Source organism: Clytia hemisphaerica, unplaced genomic scaffold (assembly GCF_902728285.1).
Source record: "Clytia hemisphaerica strain Z4C2 unplaced genomic scaffold, Clytia hemisphaerica genome assembly, whole genome shotgun sequence".
NCBI lineage: Eukaryota > Metazoa > Cnidaria > Hydrozoa > Leptothecata > Clytiidae > Clytia > Clytia hemisphaerica.
This window is the reverse complement of record NW_027104209.1, coordinates 890,942-905,086: the sequence shown is the minus strand read 5'-3', so window position 1 is coordinate 905,086 and position 14,145 is coordinate 890,942. Positions and strand designations below refer to the sequence as shown.

The following is a 14,145-nucleotide window of genomic DNA, read 5'->3' as shown; positions in this document are numbered from 1 at the left end:
ATAATCCATAAGTGTAACCTAATTGTTTTTTCACCGATTTTTGCAAAAAAACACAAAAACTGATTATGACGTCATAATCGATGAATTTCTCAAGGGTTGTTTATCCAATCGTCTTCAAACTTTCACCGAAGATGTATCTCGCTTAAGTCGATCATTTGAAAAAAAAATTTCGGAATTCTGATTACGCCAGCAAAAAATAGGATTTTTCCTTTTTTCCTAATTTCTGCTGACGTCATCAAAATTTTGGGCAAAATTCTCAAATTCTATCCAGCGTGCATTCAGAACAGAACAAAGAGCAAAGAACAAAGAACAAAGAACAAAGAATAAGAACAAAGTTATCATAGAAATATATTTTGGATAAAGATTGAACTAATCCGAGTCACAGCTAACAAACACTTGGGGGCACTAACGATAAACGATCGACCGTACGTGCAGTCCTTAAGGGTCCCTTTAACAAGCTTCCCAAAGTGCAATGTAAGAGTCAAAATGAGCAAAGATGAGAAAAGGTGCGCTCGAAGGGTGTAAAATTTGGAAAAATATGGTCATATTCATATAGGTGGTTTTAGTACCGTGAAAAGCACAGGCCGAAATCATATATCGACGCTGTGCCGACGAATCGAGATTCTATTCAGCGCGCAATCAACGAAGACAAAAGTAACCATGACGACCATCCAAGATCTTGGATGAAGTTCAAAGTTGATATGTTTATTCCCGTCGTTGAAAACACAACTAAAAAAAGTCATCAATGCTTTTTAAAAAGAGTCAGTGATAGAGAATCGTAACATAAAGTCTGTCTATTCTTTCGATTCAATAAATCATAAGCGTGCAAAAAAATCAAAGTCATCTAAGACAGAGTATCATTTCAAAATCTAAAAATATAAGACCTTTTTATGGATTTGTTGAAACGATATTCTGTCTTTGGATGAGGCCTCCAGTGGGTCACCAATTTACGCAATCGCACAAATTTTTTCCCAAATTCACGCATTCACACAAATTCTTTTCGAGTTTCACACAATAACCCGGTTTTCCAGAAAATAAATCGGAAAATTTAGGGGAAAATTGGAGAAACAATGGAAAATCTGAAAAACTGTACATAATTGGTGAAAGAAAGGGAAAATTTACGTATTCACACACAAAATAACCCAGATCCACGCATTCACACAATCAAAAAGTGGATTTTCACGTTCACGCAAGTAAGTTCTTTCAATTCATGCATTCATTCATTTCTTTTTCAATTTTTACGCATTCACGCAACCGAAAATGCCCATTCACGCATTCATGCAAACACCGCTGGGGCCCCTTGGAAGACTTTGAATCTTTTGCCCGCTATTAGTTGTTGATTACATTGTATAGACTTTAGACGATTTCCATGGTTACTGTTTGTGTTCACTCTTAGGTTAAATTGTTTTTTGCAAGGAGATTTTAAAAAGAAGTTTTGTTTATATTTAAAAACGATATACAAGAAATTTGACCCTCGGCTGAACCTTAGACTACGCTTTGATTTTGTTGTCAAAGTTTTGTCTTATGATTGTCACTATTTTTTGAGTGGGATAGTCTTTTAAAGAGGTATGAAATATATTTCATTTTATTTCCAAACTTTATTATTAGTCAAGCTATTTTCCAGTCTTTTTTTACAAATTTTTCTTACTCGAGCGGGAATGGCAAATGAATTCGAATGGGTAGATTTAAATGGGAAAGAGTTTAATTTTGCGCTTGACCGGAGAATGTCAGAAGGGATAGAGAGAGAGCAGAGATAGAAAGAGAACTGAAAAATAATTCTAAATTATTCATAGATTTTTCTCGTCAAAACAAATGAAAATGTCTCTCGTTTCGTACTATGACAGAATATTGCGTATTATCTTTCAGTTGAGGGATAAAATGTTTTTACAACGGATAACACGAACTCAAACATCAAAAGAAGTTTTGAATTCATTCAAGAAATCACTACTGCCCGTGAACAATGATGGGGTGCAAACAGGGCGTTCTAGATTTAGAACGCCGTGGGCGCAAAGGATTCGCTCGTTGGTCACCATCACAAGTGTAGAGAAAATAAGCGATGAAGGTGTGAAGATACGATTCGATAATCATGCTCAAGAACATAAATTGTAAGTTTGATAACAACACCCCTGTCTCACAACCCCGGTGGAACTTTTTTCCTCAGTCGGGGATAAAAGCTCTTACTGAAATCTCAATGGGATAGAAATTTTATGGTTTCAAGGTTAAAAAAATCCAGTGGCGATGGTTTCGGAGTGTAGTTTTTGAAACATCGAATTTCGAATGGGGATGAAATCAAAGTTGATTTCCCAGTGGAGCTGAAATTTCAGGGTATTTTTCCACCGGGGACTAAATTTTTGTCAAATTTTCCAGTGAGCTCCTGTAAGGATGAAAAACACCGTCTCAGTGCCACTGCCAGAATTCTCAAGCTTCAATCATTTGTAAAATATCATGAAACACACCTTGCAATTTTACTAATTTCAAGACTTCAGAGTCAATCCCCCATAACAATGGGAGGGAGCTTTCTAAAACTGTCTCATATATTTTCAAATGATTGCAATTGGCAGTACGGTTTGAAAAAGTGCAATACCGGTATGGCCGGTGGATTTCCTGCTTTTGAGGGGTTGAAAATAAAATATAATGGTTTGCAGCACGAGGTATCCAAAGAGATTATCAAAACTTAAATGTTTTCCAAGCAGTGGGATTTTGAGAAGCATTTTTTCCATATTTTTAAGGTGGTTCTTCCAAAAGCGGGTAGTCTATGATACAGGGGTATACACTTGGATATCTCGAGTTGTTTAAGCCTGTCCTTACCTTCAATATATAGTGGAATACTTGAATAACGACAATTTTGCCAACTACAGATACCAAATGCCTTTATCGAAAGGAAAATCGAAATGTCTATGTAGCTCCATGAAATTCCCGAGGGGGGGGGTACTACCCTTGTCGACCGACGGGGGTGCTCCGCTGAGGTTCGAAAAATGGACCCTACGTGGGACTCGAAATTTGCGAAAAAAGTGACCCTGAATGGGTCTGAAATTCCAAAATTTTCTCAAATTTTCTACTTTTTCCCCAAAATTTCCAAAAAAAGGCACCCTACGAGGGACTGATTTTTCCATTTTGGTGTTTTTGCGACCCTACCTGGGACTCGTGGAGGTTAAAAAAGGTACCCTGACCAGCGGAGCATCCCCGTAACCCATCTTGCCCTAGTACCCCCCCCCGGGTGAAATTTCTGACTTTTTTGTCAAGAAGATCTAAATTTAGCTGGTGCGAATGTTAACGATGGTGTGATTGGCGTTTTTCAAATTCGTAATTTCGTGATTTAAGTGCGTGACAGCGTAATCGGAAGAACCAACGTGATCAACATGTCCGTGATAGAAAAAAAATTTAACTCGTGATAACGTGATTTGGATTTTTGCGTGATTGCGTGATTTTAAAGATGATTGGGGAGCCTAGCTAATATTCGGAATTAAGAATCATTATTTTCAATTTTTTGACAGTTCAAATATTTGGTTACGAGACCATTGCCGATGCAGTGAATGTTATTTCAAAGAAACAACACAACGGAGGTCGGAAACACATTCTGTAAGTTTATTTAATCTCTAAAGGACTACATACACTACACAATATATTGTCAGGCAATATATTGATGATATATTGCTGAGTGCCGGCAATATATTGAAAAGGTGTCCGCAATATATTGTCAGCTTGATTTGCAATTTTCCAACAATATAGAAGGATAGTTTACTTATTTATTTTTTTTATAATAGAGTACCTGTTATTTACTTCGTACATTACGATCCGAAAACAATATTGTCAAATATTGTTCGTCAATTTATTGTGTAGTCTAAATAGCCCTTTACAGGTTCGATCTTCGAGCTTTGGCTCGAACATACCCGTGACCTCAAGAACCTGGTACCCCTGAGTCGCCTGCCAATACAACATTGCAAACAATAGGGATCAACTCATAGGATCTATAGCATCTTATCGTGGAACGTAATTGCATATGATTGGTTTCGAAAGAAAATAGTATTTTAAGTTTGTGAGGGGGCCCACGAATTAGGCCTGGCAAAAGTTTTTATGGCGAAAAAACTGACGATGTAGGCAAAACTCCTAACCCCCAAAATACGCAGAAAATTGACGATTTAAATATCTTAAATAAAAGCTTCATTGCTAAAACATTACCATTGAAAATGAAGTAACGACGATCATAATTTTTGTCTTATTTTTAATCTAAGATTCCCTTAGATCTGAAGATGACAGATGTAAGAGTCGACAATGATCAAGTCAAATTTTCATGTAAGGACATTGTTTTAGTACTCAGAGCCAACTTTCGATGCTACTTTTTAAATTTGTCTACCGCTAAAGCTGATCAAAATCCTTAAAGTTTGATAGTTTATCTATTTGAATAAAAGATAGACCTTTTCATAAAATACGTTACGAACATCACTTGCCTCGTTTTGAAATTATTGCCATGGTGATTAACTCCCAGCGGATTTTATCAAAACTACTTTCTTTTCATAAAAAAATCATTTAATGTTTCAAGAGAAATAATCACCATGGTAATTGTTTGAATACGAGGCAAGCGATGTTTGTGACGTAATTTATGAAAAGATCTATTATCGTCGATATAAGAAGTGCTGCTAGTCAACCTCGTTTTTCAGTTTACTCTTAGCTTTTTGATGCTTACTGATAGCGCCTGATGATATTCTAGCGTTAATCAGTTACGCAAATAAAGCCTGGAATACACTGGGACAAGGTTGGTTGTGAAAAAGAAATTGCATAAAATAGGATTTCAAAACTTTATAAACTCATCCTGTGTAAGCAAACTTCGTTCGACTGGACTGTCTCGTTTTATCTTAAGCCTTAGAGCAATTTCTAGCACATTCCAATTTTACAACACGAGCCTTTCCTATACATTATCAGAATCATAAAAGCTATATAAGGGACTAGTACGAATTTGCATAAAGTTTCTATTGACTGAGCTATTGGAAAAATAGAACTCTCCTTTTTCTGTAGTTTCGGACGGTCACGTGACCTCTTTTGATGCTGATTGGTTGTTCGAAAATCAATATGGAAAGAAATTATACGAGGCTTTTACTTTTGAGTAAGTAGTTAGTCTAGTTATTACGGGACTTCGTAATACTGATATACCGATAGTTTCTTACCCCAATTACCGATATACCGATAGTTTCTTACCCCAATTACCGATATACCGATAGCTTCTTACCCCAATTACCGATATACCGATAGCTTCTTACCCCAATTACCGATATACCGATAGCTTCTTACCCCAATTACCGGATATCGAGAGCTTCTTACCCCAATTAACGATATACCGATAGCTTCTTACCCAAATTACCGATATACCGATAGCTTCTTACCCCAATAACCGATATACCGATAGCTTTTTCGCTCAAATACCAATACCGATCGATTTCAATATTTTTATACCAACATTCATATTGGGTGCAAATTAGTGTAGAAAGTAATATCTGAGCACTTTTAGACAAGCAAACTTCTAGTCTAACTTGAAGTTGGTCGAATTTGAATGGGGAGAGACAATGCGACATATTCGAGTTTAAAAAAGGTTGAGTTATAAGGAGATCCTGGCAACAGTCCAAACCCTGTAAAATTGAGTATTTTCGCTTTTTGAAATTTGTCTGAATTTCATTATTTACCTGTTTTTTTGTAGGTCAGAGAAAAGGAAGTTTTGGGATAAAGGACAAGAAAACGATATGGTCCCTGACATTTCATTTGGAGAGGTAACGATTTTTGAAATTCATCATCAACAATGCGCATGCTCGATTTTATATTTCTGAGGGGTAATAGCCGAGGTCCTGGGATCGTCCCAGCTGGCACACAACGTTGTTTCAACATTCATCTAACGTTATATGAACGTTGTGAACTTCGGATAAACGTTGAAATGACGTTGTGTGTCAGCTGGGTAGAGAATATAGATCAAATTATTTCGGTCGGACATATATACATACCTCGCCTTACAAGCCAATTTGTCCCTCAACAATGGCTTGAAGAAAAGTCGTTATTTTTCTGATCTTTCTGTTATATGTTTGCTGATTTTTTACTAGACTAAACCATGTACCCGGTAGAACTAAAATGAATCTACAGAGGTTTTATAATATCGGTCAAAATATGTTGAGAATTTCGGTTAATTCCTCGTTTTTAGCATTTTATAGTTCGGGTGAGAAAGTGGCTTTTGGGCTATTTGTTAGATTTAATCGAATGTTTAAATCTGGGTGGGGTTTATAGACTTCCAGGTCATATTCTGAGCCCTATTAGACCGTTCTTGAACTTTTGGATCCTCAGATCCTAAGCTCCTAAGGCTTAAGTTTTATGTTAAAACTCAGATTTAAAACTCTACCTACCCTTCCAACCTAAGTTAGAGCACTTTGCAAATCGATTGTGGCTAGGTATATGATTTCGTGGGGATATCCCTTTTTCTCAAACATTATGGCCGGTATTGTATATAAAATTCTTCTTCCAAAATGGTTAGAAATGGTGTATCATAAGATAAACTGCATGGTAGTACACATATTATATATCTTTGTACATTAGATAGATTTTTCTTAGGTAATTTCAAACAAAGAAGCATTATACGAGTTACTCAAAAACATCGTAAGTCAACAGACTTGTAAGTCTGTTTTTATAAGTCTGGTTTTTAAAACAGTTTGTTTACCCCTGCGTTAAGAAATTTCTTATTAGCGAGTTTATGTATGTGTGTTTTTCAGCGACGGAGACGGTAAGGTTCTAATTTGAGTAGATCCTGACCAGCTGAGGACGACGGTAAATCAGCACATTTACCGTCCTCGCTTTTGCGGGGCGGAATTGCGGGTTTTTCCAAATCGCTTCAGTCACTCTACCGTCCTCAAAAGTGCAAATACATAAACTCGGTATTACAACCTATTTACAGTTCCATTTTTATCCTCCTACTGAAAAAACGTTTCTCTGTGTTTCCATGTTTTGTCCTTTTTTTCCAGGGAAAAGAATGTAGAAAAAAACTTAAACATACTTATCAAGGATACGATTTTTACAGACAAATTTACATTTCATGCTGAACTTGCAGTTGTCTTTTTTAAAGAGAGGGCTGATCCTTGCTACCCCCGATCCTGTACTCAAGTTTGCATAATCAATTTTGATTGTATAGACTATAGTCTTTCGTGTGCACTATCAGAATCGTCAGAAAATGAGCTAAGGGTCCGAGTCTGCTACCACACGGTCCCTTTAAGTTAGTCAATGACTAATTTCCACTTCGAATTTTCAGGCAATTTACGGACATGCCTTTGTATCGGACACACCATCGGATGTTCACAAGGTGAGAAAATGTAAGACTGTTCGACGAACTGATATGAAAAATTAGGCTGCATTGGTTTTTTATGCGGCTCGATGTTTTTATAACTCTCATGATTTATGGCTATCCCTTAAGACTATGCTATAGTCTACTATGCTATAGTCTAAGACAAACCACTATACTAGAAGAAAGCCCAAAGCCGAAGAAAATTCGCAAACGGGTTTTTTTTTTGCCAAAAAGAGTTTACAGCCGGTAGAGTTGCCAGTCGAAACTCTCCCGCCGATTTTTTTCCGTATCCGTATACCGCCATAACGCCATACCGCCATATTTTCCTGCCTTTACTATCACTGTAACGGTCGATAACATCGTCTACCTTAGTGTTAGACTTGTTAAACGATCCATTTGTGAAAAAAATGGAAAGAGAAAGCAGCCAATTGTGTCAATTCAAGAGCCCCCGAACGGTTTTCGTGATGGCGTGATTGGCGTTTTTCAAAGTTTGTGATTTTGTGATTTAAGATTTTAAAGCGCGTCATTGCTTGATCGGAGGATCCAACGTGATCAACATGATCGTGATAGAAAGGAAATTTAACTCGTGATAACGTGATTTGGAAATTTTCTTTTGCGTGATTGCGTGATTTGAAAGCGTGACTGGGGTCTGTGATTCATGGAGCACGGACGCTCTCATTCTGTTTTCAATGGAAGCATTGGCTAAAAATGGCAAGCAAAACAATGATTAGTACACGCTTAAAGCGAAAGGACTTTCCCAGCTGGCACACAACGTTGTTTTAATGTTTATCTGATGTTCACAACATCCATATAACGTCAGATGAACGTCGAAACAACGCTGTATGCCAGCTGGGTTAAGTTTTAATCGAATACGATAAAGTGTCAAATAACAATAATGTTAGAAAAGAGAACATCAACTATATACAGAAAAGCATCCGGGACGACCCCTTTAAATATCTGGTATTCGACAATAGTTAACCTAGATTGTTAGATCTGTTGTTCTTAATTCTTTGATCTTTCACAGCAGATATGTCATTTGTATGACATGCTTGCCGGATGCCTCTTCTTATATACATATTTTTTAACCAGGGAGTTGCCGAAATAGGAAAAGCGATTGGTTTATTACGTGCAACGCCTTATGGTACCGTGTGGAGCATCCGTGGTGAAGAGCAACTGGAGGGAGCAGACTATAAAGATAGTTCGTACTGGGATATCTCATTGCCTGGCCACACTGACGGAACATACAATATTGACGCACCAGGGTAAATATTTTTTCGAGGGGTAAATCATTTACAGAAGACTTTTTTTTTGAATTTTGGGACAAATTTACCATTTTTGAAATCTTTCCGGGAATTTTTTTGGATTCTTAAAATCGTTTTTGAATTTTTTTCATGGGATTTCGGAAAAAGATTTTTTCGAATCCCAGCGGACAAAAAGCCTTTTTTCAATTTTATAGGGTATATATGCTATTGACGTTCAATGGATGTCAAAACAAACAATTTGTAAAAATTTTGATAAAGTTGACTCTCTCTAATCCGATCTCCAAGAGACTAAGAATTTTCTTCGAATTAGAGAAAGATTCGAATTGCAGAAAGTATTTTGTACTAATTTCCAGCTGAGGGGATATCAATATTTTAGTTCGAATTATGAGAAGATTCGAATAGTAAACGTTCGAATTAGAGAGAGTTGACTGTACTGTTCATTATCTTTTATAGACTACAGTTTTTCAATATTCCGTCCCATGTTGGACTTGGTGGGGAAAGTTTATTGGTAGATGCTATACATTGTGCACATATTTTACGTCAAAAGAACAAAGAAGCATTCGAATTCCTATCCACAACTTCCATACCGTCACTTTATTACGTAAGTTGAAGCTAGAAAACGTAAGCACGCCGTAAGTTTTGTTTGTCTCTACACAGACCCATATCTACGGTTAATTTCAAAATTTATTGCCGTAGAGGGTCTGTTGTCATTGTCTTTTCTCATTTGAGATTTTGCAAACCGACCACTGCGATGGAGTGTTGGTGAGATAGAGAAGACAATAAGAGAAGTGTTCCTATTTATAAATCATACTTCATCGCAAAGGTGTCCATACGGAAATTTTTTTATCAAACAGACAATGTGCACAGAGTATACTACGATACGAAGCAATAAACGTGAGATACACTCTGGTACAGAGTAAAGTTTTGTAAGCCTCTTTTTCTTACCTAGATCAAAATATGTGTACGACTTTTCTTTTTTCAGTTTTCGAAGATAGATTGCTTCTTTGTTTCGTGATAAAAACATAGTGGTCTGAACATTGAAACTGTTACAATGATGGTCGAAATATATTGAGATTTAAGTGTCCTGTAACGTTTTTTGGACATTCAAGTTTGTGGGGGTTGCCATTTTAGTGCTTCCACTTTATTCATTGGATCTTTCGATATTGGAGGGGTTCATTGGTCTCATGCTACATTCCCAGCCTCGTTGGAACATTTTAGATCCTGATATCATAAGGTCTTGTTTGCGTGAGTGCGTGAATGGGCATTTTCGGTTGCCTGAATGCGTAAAAATTGAAAAGAACTTGCGTGAACGTGAAACTTTTTGACTGCATGAATCTGGGCTATTTTGTGCGTGAAAACGTGAATTTTCCCTTTTTCCACCGATTATGTGCATTTTCCCGATTTTTCCTGAAATATTTTCCGATTTTCTGAAAAATCGGGTTATTGCGTGAAAGTCGAGGAAAATTTGCGTGAATGCGTGAATTTCGAAAAAAAATTGCGTGATTGCGTGAATTGAGGGTCCGCTGGGGGCCTCTATAAACAACTTGAATCTTGCTTGATAAAACTTCGTCTTTATAGGATGGCGATAATATCTTCAAAGGCTACGGTCCTGTAATCAAGCTATACCCTGGAACCGACACTATTTACCAAGTGAGAATCAATGATTTAGACAGAGATACTCTCTCCTGTTTGGAATACGAAGATGTGAAAATGTTTTATCGATCAATTCATTTGTTTACGGAGATATTGAGACATGAATCAAACGAGGTCTGGTTTAAATTGAGACATGACCAAACCATGATCACAGACAATTGGAGGTAGGAGGCTAAAGTTTCTTAAATTTCTTTTCAAAGGAGCAATCAAATGGTTTACCCTGTATAGGATACACCCCTGTGTCACAAACACACTTGAACCCCAGCCTTACAGGAAAATTTGACGAAAATTCCATCCCAACTGGAAATGCAATCCAAAACCATCTCCACTGGATTGTAAACCTTCGAACAATAAAGTTGCTATCCCCAATGGGATGTCAATAGAAATTTTTATCTCTACTGCGAGAAACAAAGTTCCACCGGGGCTGTGAGACAGGGGTGTTAGGCTAAAATAAGTCTTTTAAACTCAGGAAACCTTTTTTTCTAAAGGCCTTTGTTTCTTTACAATGACTTTTTATTGGAAAAACAAATTAAATTTTCGACTTTTTTTCCACTACCGCCTCACGCCCTGACTCTGCGCATATATATTTTCCTTCGTTACTGACCTCTTTCTAGCAGACGATAGCATCTGAAGGGATTAAAGATTGAATAGGGTTTGATTCTAGACATTCAATATTTTAATGTGAATAAACCAGCCGAGGCTGGAAGGTCAGCCAATAGAGCTTAGCTAGATCGCTTTAATAAGTGGGTTAACAGATGTAAGAGATGCACTGAAACAGAGTAGACTAAATATGTTGAATAATGTACAAAATGTGAAACATTTGATAACTTGATTTAAAATTATGTAAAACAAGCCTGAGAGCTCCTCCAGCCCCCCCCCCCCACGAGAAGCTCAAAGTATACTTCTCTTTAGCATTGTCCATATAGTACGTACGCAAAGATTTTCCAAATATTTGACACCCCTCCCCCCTTGTACGCAGAGAACAATAGAAATGACTTTGTTTAAACAATAGATGTACGCTTTTGCTGAACCCCCTCTCCCCCCTTCACTGTGTACGTATATACTATATGGATGGCCCCTCCAGTCTGGGTAAATAAATTTTGTAGTTTAGTAACCGTCAAGTTACACAACATGCACACAACCATCTTGAAGACTTTGCTGGTCGCAAATGATAATCGAAAGCAAAACTTAAAATTCATAACTATGCGGGGAAGCTCATTTTTCCCCCGTTTTGCTTTAAACTCGCTTTTGATTGGTCTATGAATTTGGGCGATTGATTTACTGCCTTGGCGGAATAAACACACAACCATAATAAATAAATTCAACAGGGTAGCGGTGTAGGAATTAATTTCAACTGGGAGTCCTCTCTTCTGTGCCAAGCACTGGCAGTGTTTTTTAAACTTTAAAACAATGTTAAATGAAGACCAGATTGATCTGTTTGTTATGGCTGTGTAAGTTGTGGCGAGAGTGTGCATGTTGTGTAACTTGAAGGCAGCCCGCTTTCGGCAAGTCTGATAAGAGATATCTATAAACTGTTATCGCCGCATTCATTCCATTCCATCATTCAGTCAAAATGTGTGCCAAGGTTAAAAAAGGTTAGAAAAACACAATCTGCGTCCGGAACTAAGTGAAAAATAGTTTGATCAATTTCAACAAGAACTGTATATATTAATATTAATATAATTATAAATGATCAAATTCCAAAGACCATTTGTCATAATTTTGCAAGTCAAATAATAGGAGATGTGATGTCATCATTTGGTTCCCGTCATCTGATTTACGGTCAGCAGGTAGAGCTGGAGAGTCGGAAAGCTTTTCCGCTGCTTTGCTGGATTTCCACTGTCGACCTCTGCACGCTCTGTGTTTAAAAGTTTTCAAATCGAAGTAGAGAGCCGCATGCTAATGGAGAGTAAACCGAAAACACCAGTTTATCCACGGTTTCTCAATTTTAAAATTTGGATCAGTCCACACGAATTCCCTTTCAACAAGACGTATAGCTGCTTCTTAACAGAAAAATATTTTCGACTGACTGGCCGAACGACTCCCACTTTTTAAAGTAGAAATGACGGGAACCAAACTTTTTTTTGCGATTCGACTTTATCACAAACACGTCCAAGTCCAAAAAAGCACGATTGCATCCAGTCTTTATATCAAATTTATACAGTAGCTGTACTTTTGTAAACTTTATCAAATCCCAATAACATTATAACACCATCAATCCCCCTAGAGGCAAACAAGAAAAATATGTTTTTATTGCAAAAACTATTAAAAAGCAGCAATAAAAAGTATATATCAGAAAATTCAACATAAACAAAAACTTGAGCAAACAGCTTTAAACCTTCAAAGGATGTAGGAAAAGAATCCCCTTGATGAAAATCATGTGTTTGATTTGCCGAGTTAAAAAAATAAATGACAGAAATTGAAGCTTGCAACAGATTTACACTGGAAATACTTTGGTACTACACTGACTTATCACATCTGACTATCGCTTGAGCCGCCATCTTGAAACTACATTATGATCTGTAAAAACAACGCACGCTAAAAGTACCCAAAAAATTAACCCGATCGGAAGAAAGTTTAGAAATAAAAGTGAGATCGGAAAATCGGATTTTTTTTTTGTCGTCTTATGGAACTGAATTTTACCTATTTGAATGCTCAGCTTAGGCTGACCAATAACTCCTAAATCCGTCCTCAAAAAACACATCTTCTTGGAATGGTCATCTTGGTTTTATGCCCAATTTCTTGTTTTATCTTCAACGGTCTTTATAAGCAAACTCTTAAACTCTACGAGACTATTTTTCTTTTTCATTTCAGGGTGCTTCATGGTCGGAAGCAATTCACTGGAGTACGTTATTTACAAGGTGGTTATCTGAACAGAGAGGATTATTTGAGCAAGTTAAATGTCCTTCATATGAAATACAGAAAAAAATAGACTTGTATTAAATCTAATTTATTTAAAAAGAAAAACATTTAGTTCAATGTGAGGCCACCATGTCGAAAACGCTAAAAAAAAACAGATGGATGAGTTTTAAAAACCAAATTAGTCCTTGTAAAAGAGAAATAGAGAAACAATTTATGAATATTTTGAATCTCCAAGTTGCCAATATGATAAGAATAGTCTCGAAAAAAAATGCTGGCTCCTGAAAAATTCTCCAGAGGTATTCTCCAGAGGCGAATAAAATTTTCTAAAAGATTTACCGTCCTTTTTCTGTAATAGTCAAAGAATTTTTATTAATTTTTAGGGTACAGTAAATAAATAGAAAAATTTAAAGTAAATTTTTGTAAAAAAGATAAGCCATGATTCTAAAGATATCTACATGATAAAAAAAAAATGTGTTTACTATACAACGTGTCCGGGAAAAGAAGCAAAATTCTTATAATTTATGACCCTACCTATTTGGTTTCTTTATTCAAAACCCTGCCAAATAGGCTTGCGAGTTGGATAATCTATTGAGGGGGGGGGGGGGGGTACTACCCTTTGCCGACCGACGGGGATGTGGAAGGAGTCAGCGGGAGTTTCCGAAAAATTCGACCCTACGTGGAACTGATATTTTCTATTTTGGTGTTTTTGCGACCCTGCCTGGGACTTATGTAGGTGAGAAAGATAGCGGCACATTCCCGTACCCTTTTTGCCCAAGTAACACCCCCGTCTTTGTCCTTTCTCCCTCCCCATTACAGCGTGTGACTTCAATTAATCGAAATCGAGTAGTCATGCTTCTCTAAAAAACAACTTTCCATCTTTCGAGGTCATGATTTTTGCCTTCTTTTCAAACATCCTTTCGATTTCAATCGAAAATCCAGAGACCTTCCATGGATTTTTGCCTGTTTCTAAGAACAAGAGAACTCCTCCCTTATTCACTAAACCTTTTTCACTAAATATCATTAAGAGGGGGAAAGATTAAGGTAAGTGCTTTTGGAATA

The 14,145-nt window shown here is 36.9% G+C and overlaps 1 protein-coding gene across 1 annotated transcript; it reads left to right on the top strand.

Moving 5' to 3' along the window:
* The first annotated feature begins 1,478 nt into the window (after window positions 1–1,478).
* LOC136815546 (trimethyllysine dioxygenase, mitochondrial-like) lies at window positions 1,479–13,238 on the top strand. The gene is made up of 12 exons (XM_067071997.1): window positions 1,479–1,566; window positions 1,867–2,105; window positions 3,495–3,579; window positions 4,233–4,293; window positions 5,014–5,101; window positions 5,690–5,759; window positions 6,586–6,630; window positions 7,277–7,327; window positions 8,399–8,571; window positions 9,025–9,172; window positions 10,150–10,388; window positions 13,039–13,238. Exons 2-12 carry the CDS (start codon window positions 1,879–1,881, stop codon window positions 13,154–13,156), a joined length of 1,305 nt encoding a protein of 434 aa, XP_066928098.1. The 5' UTR covers window positions 1,479–1,566; window positions 1,867–1,878; the 3' UTR covers window positions 13,157–13,238.
* The last annotated feature ends 907 nt before the right edge of the window (window positions 13,239–14,145 follow it).